This window comes from Citrus clementina, unplaced genomic scaffold (assembly GCF_000493195.1).
Source record: "Citrus clementina cultivar Clemenules unplaced genomic scaffold, Citrus_clementina_v1.0 scaffold_3, whole genome shotgun sequence".
Classification (NCBI taxonomy): Eukaryota; Viridiplantae; Streptophyta; class Magnoliopsida; order Sapindales; family Rutaceae; genus Citrus; species Citrus x clementina.
In genome coordinates, this window is record NW_006262339.1 from 41,661,718 (window position 1) to 41,676,322 (window position 14,605).

At 33.0% G+C, this 14,605-nt stretch overlaps 2 protein-coding genes across 4 annotated transcripts; both read right to left on the reverse strand.

Annotated features, from left to right (window-relative positions):
* Positions 1-214: 214 nt before the first annotated feature.
* On the reverse strand, positions 215-2,622 carry LOC18047934 (importin subunit alpha-4). Of its 3 annotated transcripts, none has more exons than XR_002906366.1 (3): positions 1,306-2,201; positions 985-1,121; positions 215-867 (listed from the first exon to the last, which is right to left on the reverse strand). XR_002906366.1 is itself a non-coding variant. In XM_024187967.1 (3 exons), exons 1-3 carry the CDS (start codon positions 2,434-2,436, stop codon positions 783-785), a joined length of 369 nt encoding a protein of 122 aa, XP_024043735.1. In that variant the 5' UTR covers positions 2,437-2,622; the 3' UTR covers positions 215-782. The 3 variants fall into 3 exon arrangements, 1 of the variants encoding a protein (XP_024043735.1); XR_002906367.1 differs by having other exon boundaries at positions 1,302-2,201; XM_024187967.1 differs by lacking the exon at positions 1,306-2,201 and adding an exon at positions 2,290-2,622.
* A 23-nt stretch (positions 2,623-2,645) lies between these two features.
* Positions 2,646-7,626, reverse strand: LOC18047191 (5-methyltetrahydropteroyltriglutamate--homocysteine methyltransferase 1). Its single transcript, XM_006443411.2, has 12 exons — positions 7,607-7,626; positions 6,531-6,884; positions 6,344-6,431; positions 5,786-5,913; positions 5,251-5,642; positions 4,996-5,159; positions 4,541-4,621; positions 4,275-4,441; positions 4,075-4,180; positions 3,679-3,929; positions 3,393-3,594; positions 2,646-3,307 (listed from the first exon to the last, which is right to left on the reverse strand). Exons 1-12 carry the CDS (start codon positions 7,609-7,611, stop codon positions 2,858-2,860), a joined length of 2,388 nt encoding a protein of 795 aa, XP_006443474.2. The 5' UTR covers positions 7,612-7,626; the 3' UTR covers positions 2,646-2,857.
* Between the last annotated feature and the right edge of the window lie 6,979 nt (positions 7,627-14,605).

Here is a 14,605-nt window from a genome sequence, read left to right on the forward strand (position 1 = left end):
TATGAAAATATTGAATTTTAAAAATTTAATATTATTTTTTTAATATAAATATTAAAAAATATCATAATTCTTCATAGAAATCGAAGTTCATGGCATTAAATTTTTAACGCCGCATACATAATAAAAAATTTGATTCTCTAGTGCCAATATAATAGAATACATAAAAACGAGACTGAGAAACTACGAATAAAGCTCATCATCAAGGACTCCACAACATTATAAGAAGTACTATGTAACATTTGCCAAATTACAACACCACATCAAGACATATCACAATGTAAAATTTTTCCTAGAGATTTGGTAATTGAAAAACACAATTCAAGTTGAAAACTGATAGTCGACTTGAAAAGTTTTAACATATCCCATAAAAGAAATGTGCCATGCCAAAAATCCTAACCCTTGGCTCTTTGACGATAAGAAAATATTGAAAATTCCAAAGTACAGTGCAATGGGAGAAAGAATGCCTATAAAGCTAGTAAAGATATTCTTAAACTACTATTGGGATGTTGGGCTGGTTGGTAGCAAAACCCAAACCCTGCTGCTGATTTCCGATACCACCATCTTGGATAAGCCGCTCTCCCTCCTCTTCCTAACTCCTAAGCCCAATATCTTTCCAAAACCTTCACAACCCACTCATAAATCTCATTGTTGTCGTGGATATGCAAATTCTCAATCTTTTCTACTCCATCACACTCATCAATCATTTGGGTATAAACATTAACCCAATTATCCATTCCTATTTCCTTGTTAACCTCACCCACCTTGAAAATGTTCTCAAGACCCTATAGACAAACTGTGACGATCCTTTGGTCCAGACAAACCAGAAGATCACAGAGCGGTTTGATGCAACCTTGGCTCACCAGGAATCTGCAGGACCATGGTACCATAAGTGATTCTATCACATGAACATCATTAGATTAAAAAAAGAAAAAAAAAAGAAACATCTATCGTATGAACATTGCTGAGTGAATAAAAGAAACATACTGAATATGTTCATGAGATCCTCCATATGTGGCATTTAAGACAGGCCATGCAGCCTCCTTGATTTCAAGTTCTGCATGTTGAAGAAGAGGTGCACAAAAGGAAGGATAAGGAAGGATGATATTGGCCTCCATAACAGCCTGTTGAACAAAAATTCGACAAATTATAATTATGAGTATATTTAAGTAGCAATTTTGTCAGAATTAACTAGACTTGACTATTGAGGAAGTCACATTCAAAAATAGAAAAGACGAGCAAGCAATTGTATTCATGCTATCGGGACCAAAATACTATGATGCAAGCAAGAAAGAAAAACATACATACATATAAAACACTATCTTTGAGTTGGGTATTTTCTTTCAATTTTGATAATGGCAACTTTGGATTCTTCTGCTGAATTACCACCACCACCACACCATTGTAGTTTCACATACTAAGAAAAGGCAGGTTCAGCTCCCGTGCATGCCCATAAGAATATGATGTATTAATTAGAAGTAAAATTAATCTGTTCAATTAAGTTCTCTCATATATTTGTGTGCGTGTGTGTGTTAATTAGTTTGCTTTCAAATCTTTTCTCCCTTCTTAATGATATATATTTTAAGCATGATATCAACCACGATGAATTTATTAGCCGATTTTTAATTATACATTCAGCATGATATCACAAACCAAGAGCTTAAGTTAGCCTAATTCTTCATAAATCTAATAATTGCAATCAATAATAATGCTGAAAATACGAGTTTGAATTAAGCTAGCAACTGGTTCTTAAATTATGCAATATGTAATCATAGGTTTACTTAAAGATTAAAGCATTTCTGCAATCCATTGTGCAAAAAGATTAAAAAAAAAAAAAATAGTTGCCAAATTTTATCTAAATAAAAATTCCTTTAGTGGTTAGTACTTGTGAATTATAGAAATTATTATTAGTACTTGCTCAGCGCTTTTTAGATTTGTACAGGTAGATTACGCCATTTCAAACCCGACCATCCATTTAGACATACAAATCCCCCCAATTCCCTGTCCTCCGCCTTTACGCGACTCTCCACTGTATGTGCCAACTAATTAATTTTTTAATTACTTGTTTAACTAATTAATTCATTTTCTCAAAAGCAAGATTAATCTATTTGTTCAAATCTGAAGGAGATTAAGTTAATTGATTTTATTGTATGTAAAAATATACAAAGAACTCATGAAGCCAACTAGAAAAAAAAAAAAAGACAAAAAAAAAATCAAACCCAGAAATAAAAAGACATGCTTCGACAGAAAATTAATGAAAATTATACTGATTGTGGTTCAATTTGATCAAACCCAAATAATAACCGGTTTGATTGATGACTCAGCGGCAAAGTGCAGGCGCATCAGTGGTTGCACAGATGAGTGTTCTCGTGCGGCACGACAAAGCAATTGTCGGCGATTGTGATTGGTGATGACATCGAGCGATGGGGGTAATGGCATCGGTCGTGACTTTGTGATGGAGAAACGAATGTTAGATTCGTTCGAAGATTCGTGTTTTGATTGAATAACAAAGAGAGATTTTATGAGTTTTAATTATCTAATACGATACCGCATAAACCCGACTCGTACGTGGGTTTATTTTATGCGGGTTTCGGTGTACTAAAGCAGTAAATTTATGTGGTGCAATTCAAACTGATTTCACCGCCAAAAGATCGTGTAAATTTAATATTATACAGGGTTTTAATACTATGTAATCCAATACACCAAACATGCCCTTAAAAACGGATAGCAATCCGGGGCCTTTAAAAACGGATAGCAATCCGGGGCCTTTAAAAACGGAAAATACAAGCAGAGAAAAAGAAAAGCCAATTGTTCAAAAGTGCCTAATATGCCCACGGAAAATTTTCGTCACGACCCACAGTTACTCGAATAGGTAATAAGACAGGAATGCCTTTGTTTGTTCGAATATAGAAGCACAATGGCTCAGAAAGGATCCCTCCAATCTCCTTGGCACTGTCAGCTGGGTGCGGAGTAGCTTGGTGGCAGCAACCATGTTTGAGAGGGCTGGCTTCACCTCAGTGTACTTGCGAGTCTTGAGACCACAGTCAGGGTTAACCCACAAAATGTTGGTTTCTAGCACAGTACGCATCTCGTAGATTCTGTCAACAATTTCTTCGGTTGATGGTATTCTTGGAGAGTGGATGTCATAGACGCCAGGGCCAATTGCAGCATCATACTGGACTCCCTCACGGAAGACTGACAGGAGATTCTCATTAGAACGAGAGTTCTCAATGGTGATCACATCAGCATCCATGTCGATAATTGAGTGGATAATGTCGTTGAAGTTGGAGTAGCACATGTGGGTGTGGATCTGTCAATCAATAAACAATAGAATGAGATACAAAATCAACAGCTAAATTAAAGAGATGAGATTGGAGATTAAAAGGGTAACTGACCTGGGTAGTGTCCTGGATGCCACAGTTGGTGATTCTGAAGGAGTGGACTGCCCAGTCCAAGTAGAAAGCATGCTCAGATTTCCTGAGAGGCAATCCTTCCCTCAAGGCAGCCTCATCAATTTGAATAACGTTAATGCCTGCCTTCTCAAGATCCTCGACTTCGTCCTTGATGGCCAAAGCAATCTGGTAGCAGGTTTCATGTCTGCAAAATTGGCAGCGATTGATGTTAAACAATGTTTCCATTCCAAAAGGTTAACCAATAGTGAACCAGTTCTCATTTATATACCTGGGCTGGTCATTTCTGACAAAGGACCAGTTGAGAATGGTGACAGGGCCAGTAAGCATTCCCTTCATTGGGCGAGCAGTCATGCTCTGAGCCCAGGAGGACCAGAAGACGGTCATAGCCTTGGGACGGCTCACATCACCATAGATGATGGGTGGCTTCACACAGCGAGATCCATAGGATTGCACCCACCCATTGGCAGTGAAGGCGAAACCTGATAACTGCTCTCCAAAGTACTCAACCATGTCGTTTCTCTACAAAAACAAATGTCCGAATTCAATTTGAGATCCAGCATACTTCGTATGCAATTAGAAATGCAGAAACAAAAATGTATAAAATTTTATGTAATTCAAAACCAGGAGACATTGCTTTGCTTCCATTGGGCATTGCGAGACTCACCTCAGGCTCTCCATGGACAAGGACATCAATATCAAGCTCTTCTTGGAGTTTGACAACCTTGTTGATTTCCTCCTTGATGGAAGCAACATATTCTTCCTCAGAAATCCTAAAAAGGACAAATAGTCACGGCACAGTTAATACAGTAGTTGCAGTAATTTCACACATGGCATTGAATGAAGAAACACCTCAGATTGACTCACTTCTTAGCCTTGTATTCACGGCGGACTCTCCTAAGTTCAATGGTTTGTGGGAAGGATCCAATTGTGGTGGTTGGGAGGATTGGAAGATTGAGCTTCTTCTGTTGAGCATCTAATCTAGCACTAACGTTTGTAGCACGTCTGTGGTCTGATCCCCTCAAAGCAGCAGCCTAATAGACCAAGAGGAAGGAATCACTGTTAGCAAAAAAGGAAATTCTAAGGGACAGCCACATCATAAAAATGGAAAACAAATCAATCATGCCACTTACAGCCTTTTGAACTGCCTCATTGGTCACTCTCGGGGAGGACTTTCTTGAAGCCTGAGCTGCAGCATTGGCAGAGAAGAATCCCTGGAAACAAATGATAAGGAGAACCAAAGTTAGTCTCATTCATATCATTTTAAAAAGAAGATACATATGCAATTAGTGGGCTGATTGTGAGAGAAAAAGTCCCCAAAACTTTAATCAAACACCAAATGCCCAAGTTGCCAAATGATGTTTAATTCGGAAAAATATATTTAAAAACATTCAAATATAATTTCCCCTTCTAAATTTTCATTTTCAACAACATATTTTACAAGCCAAGCTCAACGTCAGGCCAAGATTTTGTGCTCCTATAATTATATTTTACCATAAAACTAGGTCCTTGAAAGGCTAAGATTTTCTGACTCTTGTGACTAGTCAAAGCCTAAGATTCTTTCAATTCATCCGTAGTAAAAGTATACCTCATCCTTTTGGCCAGCCAAAGCCTTGGCCAATGCATTGACTTCAACAACTTTCTGGGCAGCAAATGCCAGCCATGACTTGATTTCGTCGTCGAGTTTGTTCTCATTAACAAGATCAACAGCAGTGTGAAGAAGTGAGCAGGAGGTGGAGACCACAAGCTTGTCTGCAAAGAAAAGTAATAAATTATACAACAAATCCCATAATAGAATAAGAAATATTTATCACAAAGAAAAATGCAAGCAAAGGATGTATACCTTTGCCAACAACACCCTCAAGCCCCCGGAGAACACTAAGAGAAGCAGCAAGATCATTGGCCCAAATGTTCCTTCCATCAACCACTCCAGCAAAGAGGTACTTGCCAGCAGGGAATCCACTCTTGATCAATTCAAGGGTCTTGGTTCCACGAACCAAATCAAATCCATAAGCGGTGACACCCTTCAAAGAAGTGAGGGTCTGGAATGCCTCAGCTGGAACATCAGCAAAGTAGGTCTCAACAAGAACATTCAAGCCAGACAGAGTTGACTCTAGTTCCGCGTAAGCCTCACTGAATGCTTGCAATTTGTGTGAGTCAAGATCCGTAACAAGCAATGGCTCATCAAACTGAATCCAGGAAGCACCAGCAGCCTTAAGCTCAGAAACAACTTCCCTGCAGAAGTGTTAATTGGTACGACACGGATTAATGATGCCACACGATACACACACACACACACACACACACACACACACACACAGACAGAGTTATTTAGCACATACACGTTTATAAATCTGTAAATAGGTGATAATTCTTACTTGTAGATCGGAAGGATTTTGGGAAGAAGAGAGAGAACAGAAAAGGTCTTCTCAACCCCCCAGGCAGGCTTAGACAGCAACAAGTATGACACAGGGCCAATAAGCACTGGGACAGTTTCAACTCCATGCTGCAGCATTAGACAAGTGGTAGATATTAGCATCTCACAAACTTGATCTGACTGATAGAAAGTTACAAGCAAGTTAAGAATATGTTTGATGAAATTTCAATGAAAAATCTTCAGGGTCCACAACATGTTGACTATACCCTTTTTAAGTAATTTATCTTAAGACTATTTTGCAAACAGTATTGCTTCCCTTTACAGATCAAATAAATCATACAACATCTGAACGCATTTCCTGAGCCAAATATAAGTTCAAAGCTCTATAATAAATGTCAATGACTCTATAGTAAATTCCATCACATTCTGAGCTATGGATGAGCATATCATATGCCAATTTCAAGTTGAACGTAACCCAATTTCAACATATTGTAGATTCAAGTATCAAACGAAAAAAAAAATATTGTAAATATAGACAGAACTGAGAACAAACACTCACCCCCTTAGCCTCCTTGTACTCAGTCACAGCCTTGTGGGAAGCGTAGGAGAACTTAACATCGGGTCCCAATTCAGGAACAATGAAATGACTGCATCAACACGAAGCCAAACACACGTCAGCATTCAGTACAAAACCATTACACCATAACTAACTTGAAATGCCGCTCTTCCAAGTAGTGAATACTTACTAGTTGGTGTCGAACCACTTGGTCATTTCCATTGCGAGAACAGAGGCGTTTCCTCTGGCCATGGAGAAGTAAACATCGAATCCAATCTCGCCGCCGTTCCAGTTAAACCTCGGGGGCACGGCACCGAGCATTGCGGTGGTGTCGAGCACTTGGTCGTAGTAGGAGAAAGTGTTGCTGGGAATGTATTTGATCCCGGCCTCGGACATCTGTTTCCAGATGGAGGATCTGAGATCAGCGGACACCTTTTGCAAATCCTCGGCGCTGCTCTTGCCATCCCAGAAGGATTCCAACGCGAACTTGAGCTCCCTCTTGGGGCCCATGCGTGGGTAACCAACGATGTGAGATGCCATTTTACTGTCATAATCACGTCATCAATGAATCGAAAATCAGTCCCTTCCATTAAATCAAGAAATTATTAATTCAAATGAATGGATCACATTGTATATATATGGGATAAATATAATTATGAACAAAAGCGTCTAATCAATCACAAAAAGCAAGCGACTGCATCAAATTTAGGGATCCGACCCGACCCGACCCGATCTGTAAATTCCGGTTTCAATCGGATTAAGATGAAACCTCTAACCCGATATAGTTGGATTTTGGCCAACTCGATCGGATCAGATCGGATCGGATTAAACTTAGTCCAATCCGAAAAATTCAAAAAATCAAAACTACAATAAGTATAAATCTAAATTTTCAATTCAATTTGATCTAATCTGAATATATTCGAATCGGATCAAATACTATGCTCTGCTTAAACTTGGATTATATTTTTTTCAATTTGATTAACCTAAAATTCGATTGGATAGATCCAAAACTGAATTTATCTACCCCTCAGTCATCAATCAATTACAAAACCTAAAATCCGATTGGATAGATCCGAAACTGAATTTATCCACCCTTAAGTCATCAATCAATTACAAAGGCGACTGATGTTTATACAATGGACAATTATTAAGTTACAGCTCTTGTAATTTACAACTTATACAAAAATATGTGAAAAATTGTGATAGGCAGTACAGTGTCATGATTTTATACAAAAATATGTAAACAATTGTGATAGACGGTAGAACCTCATGATTTTATAAAAAATACGTAAAAAGTTGGGATAAGTAATGGAGCCCGCATAATTTTTTATCAGCTGCAAGTTGCAAGTTACAGCAACTGTAACTTAGCGACCCCGACTTCAATGTAAAATGAGAAAGTACTCCTCCGCATAGTACCTGATGCTCAAAAGTCAAATCACACGAAATGCAAATAGACTTATCAGAGCATAAAACCTTATATTACTTTTTGAAAAACGATTTGAAACAAGGGCAAAATTACAGTGTAACCGTACTTAGTCATTGAATTCAGCTCACAATTATCATTATAGTTAGATCTAATAACTAGATCCAACTGTATCCACAGTTATATTGTAGTTAGATCTGATAACTAAATCCAGATCCAGCTGTCCCCACAATTGTCATTATAGTTAGATCTAATAATTAGATTCGGCTGATTCAGCTGTGATGTAGTACCCTGTAGTGCCATAACTGGACAAAGAAACAAACTGATATATTTTCTTTTTTGAAACAAACTGATACTAATCCAAGAGTTTCAGATGATCGGTTTTTTTTTTTTTTTCTATAGTCACATCAATAATTAAGTACTTTCAGTCATTTTCGAAGGATTAAAACGAAAACTCTAAAAAAATTCTGAGAATGAAGAATCCGAAAATAGATTCAGAAATAGTAACACAAGTAGAGGTCAGATTGTTTTTTGGAAAAGATTAATTGCAGATCTGATGAACTCAAGTCTAGATCTAGCAAAATCACGGCAGCCAAACACTAGATCTAAGACTAACAGTCACTCACCAGTCGATCAGAAAGTGAAATCAAGTTCAAAATTATTTTTAAGCTAATTGTTTTTTTTTTTAAATGAACAGATTTTGGTTGAGTATTAGTGAGTTTTTTACAAATTTTTTTTTTCAGATCTAAAAGTTCGGAAATCAAAACCATGCTCAATGTTTTTCGGAAAAGATTAATTGCAGATGTATTCAAGATCGGATCTAGCAAAATCACGGCAGCCAAACACTAGATCTAAGACTAACAGTCACTTACCAGTCCATTAGAAAATGAAATCAAGTTCAAAATTCTTTTTTTTTAATAGATCCAAAAGCTAATATACATATATATATGGCAAAATATATATACCGTACCCGAGAAGGACGAGCAGAGAAATTAAGCTTTTTTCGAGAGAACGAGAAAGAAGAGAGACGAGACTGTTAGAAATTGCTGTCAGTTTAATTTTTATTTATAGCCAAAAACCTAACCTTGTTTAGTGGTTACTGGTTACCGTCTTCGGCGGTGTTGATCTGAGATTTATCATTTTAATTTCTTTCTCTTACTTATTTATTTAATTTGGGTCCAACTACGGTGAAACTGTAGTACCGTGCTACAGTTATTTTCAACCGTTTGATTCACTTGGATGGTGGGATCCAATAAAATCCAATAACTGGGTGCAACCGTAGCACGGTGCCGCAGTTGCACCACAGTTTTTCCCATTTATTTATTATGCTTTCAGTGCAGTTGGCAAAAACATGGAGCTTACGCGCGCTTTTCTGATGTGGCGCGTGAATTGGAAATGTGGTAGATCTTTGTGGATCCGCCGGTGCAGTGAAGAGTGAAGGAAAAAAGAGAAAAGTTATCATGCCAGATCATTTGAAGAGAGCCGCAATTAGTAATTACACCACAATATATTTCTGATTATTTGCTTACTTTGATGATGTTTTTACTGATTAGTAATTGGAATATGTTAGAATCTAAATATAGTAGAATCATAATAGAGTTGAATCAAAATAGACTATAATTAGAATGGATAATGGGAATTAGAAGAATTATTTGCTTTAGTTGTGAGAATCCAAATTGGAATGAACTATATTGTCGTTGATATGTTTACTTTATCATAGAATATGAATGAATTATTACAAGTTACTAAACAGACCTTAAGTTGATTATTGTCATTATTTATTTATTTATTATTATTATTATTATTATCATCATCATCATCATCAAAATTATTAATCTTATTATTAATGTTAATTATAATAATTAATAATTATAATAGTATTATAATAATAATAATAATAAAAGCAATCATAAAATGAGAATTTCAAGATTTAAGTAGAGATAATATAATTATTTTAGAAAATGAGAATTTCCATGAGAATGTGAACTCTATTAATCATTCCCAATTTGAAGTGGGGCCTGCCATTTTGATTCAATCTCTCATTTAAGCAAGTAAATACGACATTTATTCTCATTCCCTCATTCCCACTCTCAGGTAGCGTTTGTTTTTTAACTTAATGACTTAAAGTGACTTAACTTAATTAATTAAGTTAATTAGAGGTGTTTATTTTTATAACTTAATGAGACTTTTTAGATAATTTTGACTTAATAAAATGAGCCAATTTTTTTTGGCTTTTTACTTAATGGAGAAATTTGAATTTAGTCAATTACTTACTAATGTCAAAAATATCTATGTTTTATAATTTATTTTTCATGTCTATCCCAAAACTCACCCATAGACATTTACCCCACATAAAAATATCCCTATTTTTTCTTTCTTATATTATATACGATAAAATTTGAAATTTATGGTATTTTATATATTAAAATTCTAAAATAATTATGTATTCACTTGAATATAGTTTTACTTATAACTGTTAAAATATTGTGGTATTTAATATATTATTTATTTGACATTAAAATTTAATAAGGATACAAATGTAAAAGTACATATTTTCAGTTTTTTCAGTTAAAAAAAAAGCAACTTAATACTTATTTTTCGAGATTCAGACGAAAAAATAAACATATTATTCATATTCAGACATTTAGATATATTCAGAATTCAAACTAATTCAGGTCTATTCAGATTTTAGACAAAAAAAACAAACGCCACCTCAATCAATAAACACACCATAAATGTAGAGTTGTTACTATTAGAATACATTATAATTCATCACAATTATGATAGGTATATACGTGTGTAATAATTTATATAAGATGCTAAATTTTGAAAATAATAAAAAATCATTTATACATATTTAAAAAAATCATTAATACATTAAAATGTGCATCACATATACATTTACATAATAGCAATGACCATAGTATAAAAAAAACTCCTAAAAGAGAACGACTTCGTTATTTATGTTATTTTATATATTTTTAATTGATTATTAAAAGGATCAATTGTTAATTATTATTCTCCAAACATAATCACCGTTAAACATTTATTCAATTTAACAATAGGTAGATGTTAAATAATATTGGAATATTTAATGAACAATATAATCACTATTGCAGTTGTTTTTTTTTTTTAGTAATGGATTATTCGAAACTCAAATTCATTTTTTAGCCCCCTTACCTCTCTTAAAATTCAAATTTAAGTGACTAAACAAATAAAACTGCTTAAAATCTATACGACTACATCTTTGGGGACCAATTAATATGGATGTTTAAATCTTGATTTATTATTAAATCTTTGAGTTTCAACCACTAATAACATCATCATCGATTAATGACAAATAAAATAATACATCATCAAAACCATTAAACACGTCCATCAATATCAAAAACAAGTAAAAAGTTTAGCATGTATTTCAAATATACTTTTCATCCCAAAAGTTGTAGAGAAAGTCTCGATATCAATGTCACTATGAGACGTAATTTTATATTTAAAGTCAGCGCAACTTAAAAATTACTATGAATGAATAATACACCATAAAAAAATTATTTATAAGTATTTTCATCATGTATTTTTATTTAACAATGGTGACATTTATTTTTTAACTTAATGACTTAAAGTGGCTTAACTTAATTAATTAAGTTAATTTTAGGTGTTTGTTTTTATAACTTAATAGGACATTTTAGATAATTTTGACTTAATAAAATAGGCCAATTTTTTTTAACTTTTTACTTAATAGAGAAATTTGAATTAAGTCAGTTACTTTCTAATGTAAAAAAATATTCCTACTTTATAATTTATTTTTCATGCATATTCAAAAACTCACCCATAGATATTTACCCCACATAATCTCATCTTTATTTTCTTCCAGCCGTCATGGAATCCCTCCTCACTTTGCTTCTCTCCTCTAGTTCTTGAATCTCCCTTTAATTTCTCGCTAGGCAAAGCACTTGAATTGGGCTTTTTTTTTTTTCCTTTTCAATTACGTTTTCCAACATTCACTTATATAATAATCAACTAGTTGCTACTCTTTTTAGTGATAAAATTTGAAATATGGTATTTTATATATTAAATTTTCAAAATTATGTATTCACTTAAATGTAGTTTTACTTATAAATATTAAAATATTATGTTATTTAATATATTATTTATTTGACATTCAAATTTAATAAGGATATAAATGTAAAAGTACATATTTTTAATTTTTTAAGTTGAAAAAATAACTTAATATTTATTTTCAGATATTCAAATAAAAAATATATTATTTAAATTCAAAAATTTAAATCTATTCAAAATTTAAAGTAATTCAGGTCTATGCATATTTCAATCATAAAAACAAATGCCACATGAGTCATTCAATTTCTAATTAAGAGGATAAAAAATAGATTTGGACTATCCTAAGACAAAAACAAAAAAAAAAACAAAAATAAGATTTCCTAATAAGTGTACTAACGTGGTCACGCGCCTTGAGAAACGCTTGGACCTAACACACTATTTTAATCCGATATGCAAAAAAAGAAAAAAAAAAAAAAGGAAAAATTATGAGATGTATAAGTTTCTAGAGACGTGTTAAATTTTGATGAAACAATGAAGAAAGTCGGTGGCCGAAGTTGGTATGGGGCAATGCGAATGGTGGTTGGCCCACGTTGCCCTGTAATTGGAGTTGTTATAATTTTTCTTATAATTAATAGGACTTGACACAGACTGCAGCATCAGCCGTTGGATGTGGAGGGAGAAACTAAACAATAGAAAACCGTATGGTGGGATGACGGTAGATGTTTGTTACAGAAACTGTACCATAGACAGGTCCTAATTAATAAGCTCTACGTTTTGAAACAATAAATAAACTCCAGATGACCAAAATATCATTTCATACTGCTACCTAGACATCTTGGCGAGGGTGGGTAATGTGGGGCCCGGAGCTTGTTTGATCGTCAATTATTCTCTGGTTTGGTGAAACGAATGGACGGACGATGGTGATGGCTTTTAGGAGATTAGTATTATTATTATTATTATTATTATTACATTGAGATCGTAAAACAAAAAATTCAATTAATAATATAAAATATTTATTTAATTTATTAATTATTATATATACACAATAAAAAAATTTATATACATATTTATAAATGTGTAAATAAATTTCATTCAATATTATATCCAATTAATCATTTATATTTTTACAGCGGTTTAATAATAATATTTACTAAATACATATGATTATTTTTAAAATTCACAGTATTTTTAAAAATAAATTTTATAAAATTTTTAACTAATTTTCTTTACAACTAACTATTGAACGGTTTAACTAATAGTAATTATTTTTAAAATTATAGTATTATCAAATTAGTCCTATGTCAAATTTGTTATTGCTGTTTTTTTTTTAATTAAAAAATTACATAGTGCATACGTGCATAATATGCCCAACTCAAAAATTCACACAAAATATACTATTTAACTTTAAGGCTTTAATTGAAAAAAAAAATTAAGATTAAGATGAATAAATACTAGAACATAACAAATAGATAAACTCTCCCATTCTTTAAAAAGATTAATTTTATTTTAAACTTACACTTCGAATTCAAAGTAGACATTGATTGATAAAATTATACAAACGGATCAATATTCCTACATTTTCTTTTTAATTTCAAAACCAACAGATATTGTTTGTTCATTATATGACCTCCAAACAAATAATTTCATTAATAAAATAATAATGAAAAGTGTCGTGATGGGTATAGAGTAATTAGGTGGCTAAGTTTCTACTTTTCATTCTAACTCTTGAGGTTGGTAGGCGCGTGGGTGGTCCACAAAACCCGTGGACGGTAGCATTCAAACAAAGACTGGAGGCACCAGAAAAATGTCCAAAAAGTGTGAAACCGTGACGTGTTCAACATGTTAATAAATTTAGGCAAATGTTAAAGTTACGGAGCTGGCTACGTTACAGAAACTGTACGTAACAGCCATGCATTTTTTATTCGTTGGATCTAGAGACTGAAATTGGATGGTTGGGATTAAAGGCCAGAATAGAAATTAATCACGGGCAACCGTTTTTAACATTTAGAAGGGTTTATTTTCATGCACACCCAAATATTTTGACAAATATCAATATGCACCCAGTAACTTTTTATGTAAAACCACATAACCGACCCGTTAACTTTTCTACTATTGAATTAAAAAACTATCATGCCTCAATTGAATTAAATTGATCAGGTAAAATATCTTTTATAACTTGTCAATTTTTACAGTGAAATATACGAGTATTTAGTAAAATCAAATTTATTTTTTATTCAGTAATCAAATTTTTTTATTTAGTGAAATCAAAATTATTTTTCTTTAGTTGTAAGATTTTTTTAACAAAAAAATTCTAAAATCAGATTTAACTCATTTACTATTTTAAAAAATGAACTTTTTACTAACCAAACTAGAGTTTATCTTTAGTCAACATATTTTTTTCTCTAAAATAACCTTTGATAGAATTACTTATATAAACATGTCAGTATCAAAATTACTTCATATTTTACCATCCATCAATTTAAACTAGTGTGAAATTTTTTTAGTTTGATATTGAAAATATGATAGTTGATGAGAGAAATCTAATTCAAATTTACAGATAGAATAGTTTCTTATAATTGCGTACATGGTATATCAAAAATATTTTTTTGTGAGTTTTTAAAAAAATTGTGTCACAAGATGAAATTATCTCTTGATTTTTCAATTCCTGGAATTTATGTAAAACAATAAACACAAGTAAATCTTTTGGTTTGTGACTTCTTGAAGGAATGTTTGGGAACGCACAAGTTCCTCTCTCCTTCAAAAAGAATGATAAGTGCAAATACCAA

Bases quoted from the DNA above. Each gene is read 5' to 3' on its own strand.
- LOC18047934 (XM_024187967.1), bottom strand. From the start codon at position 2,436: ATGCCATTACCCCCATCGCTCGATGTCATCACCAATCACAATCGCCGA. The intron at 1,122-2,289 runs GTTTGATCAAAT...TTTGTTCAACAG, and splicing joins TCAAACCGGTTATTATTTGG to GCTGTTATGGAGGCCAATAT. The intron at 868-984 runs GTATGTTTCTTT...ATGGTCCTGCAG, and splicing joins GGATCTCATGAACATATTCA to ATTCCTGGTGAGCCAAGGTT.
- LOC18047191 (XM_006443411.2), bottom strand. The intron at 5,643-5,785 runs GTAAGAATTATC...ACACTTCTGCAG, and splicing joins AAAATCCTTCCGATCTACAA to GGAAGTTGTTTCTGAGCTTA. The intron at 3,595-3,678 runs GTATATAAATGA...CCAATTTTGCAG, and splicing joins GTCAGAAATGACCAGCCCAG to ACATGAAACCTGCTACCAGA.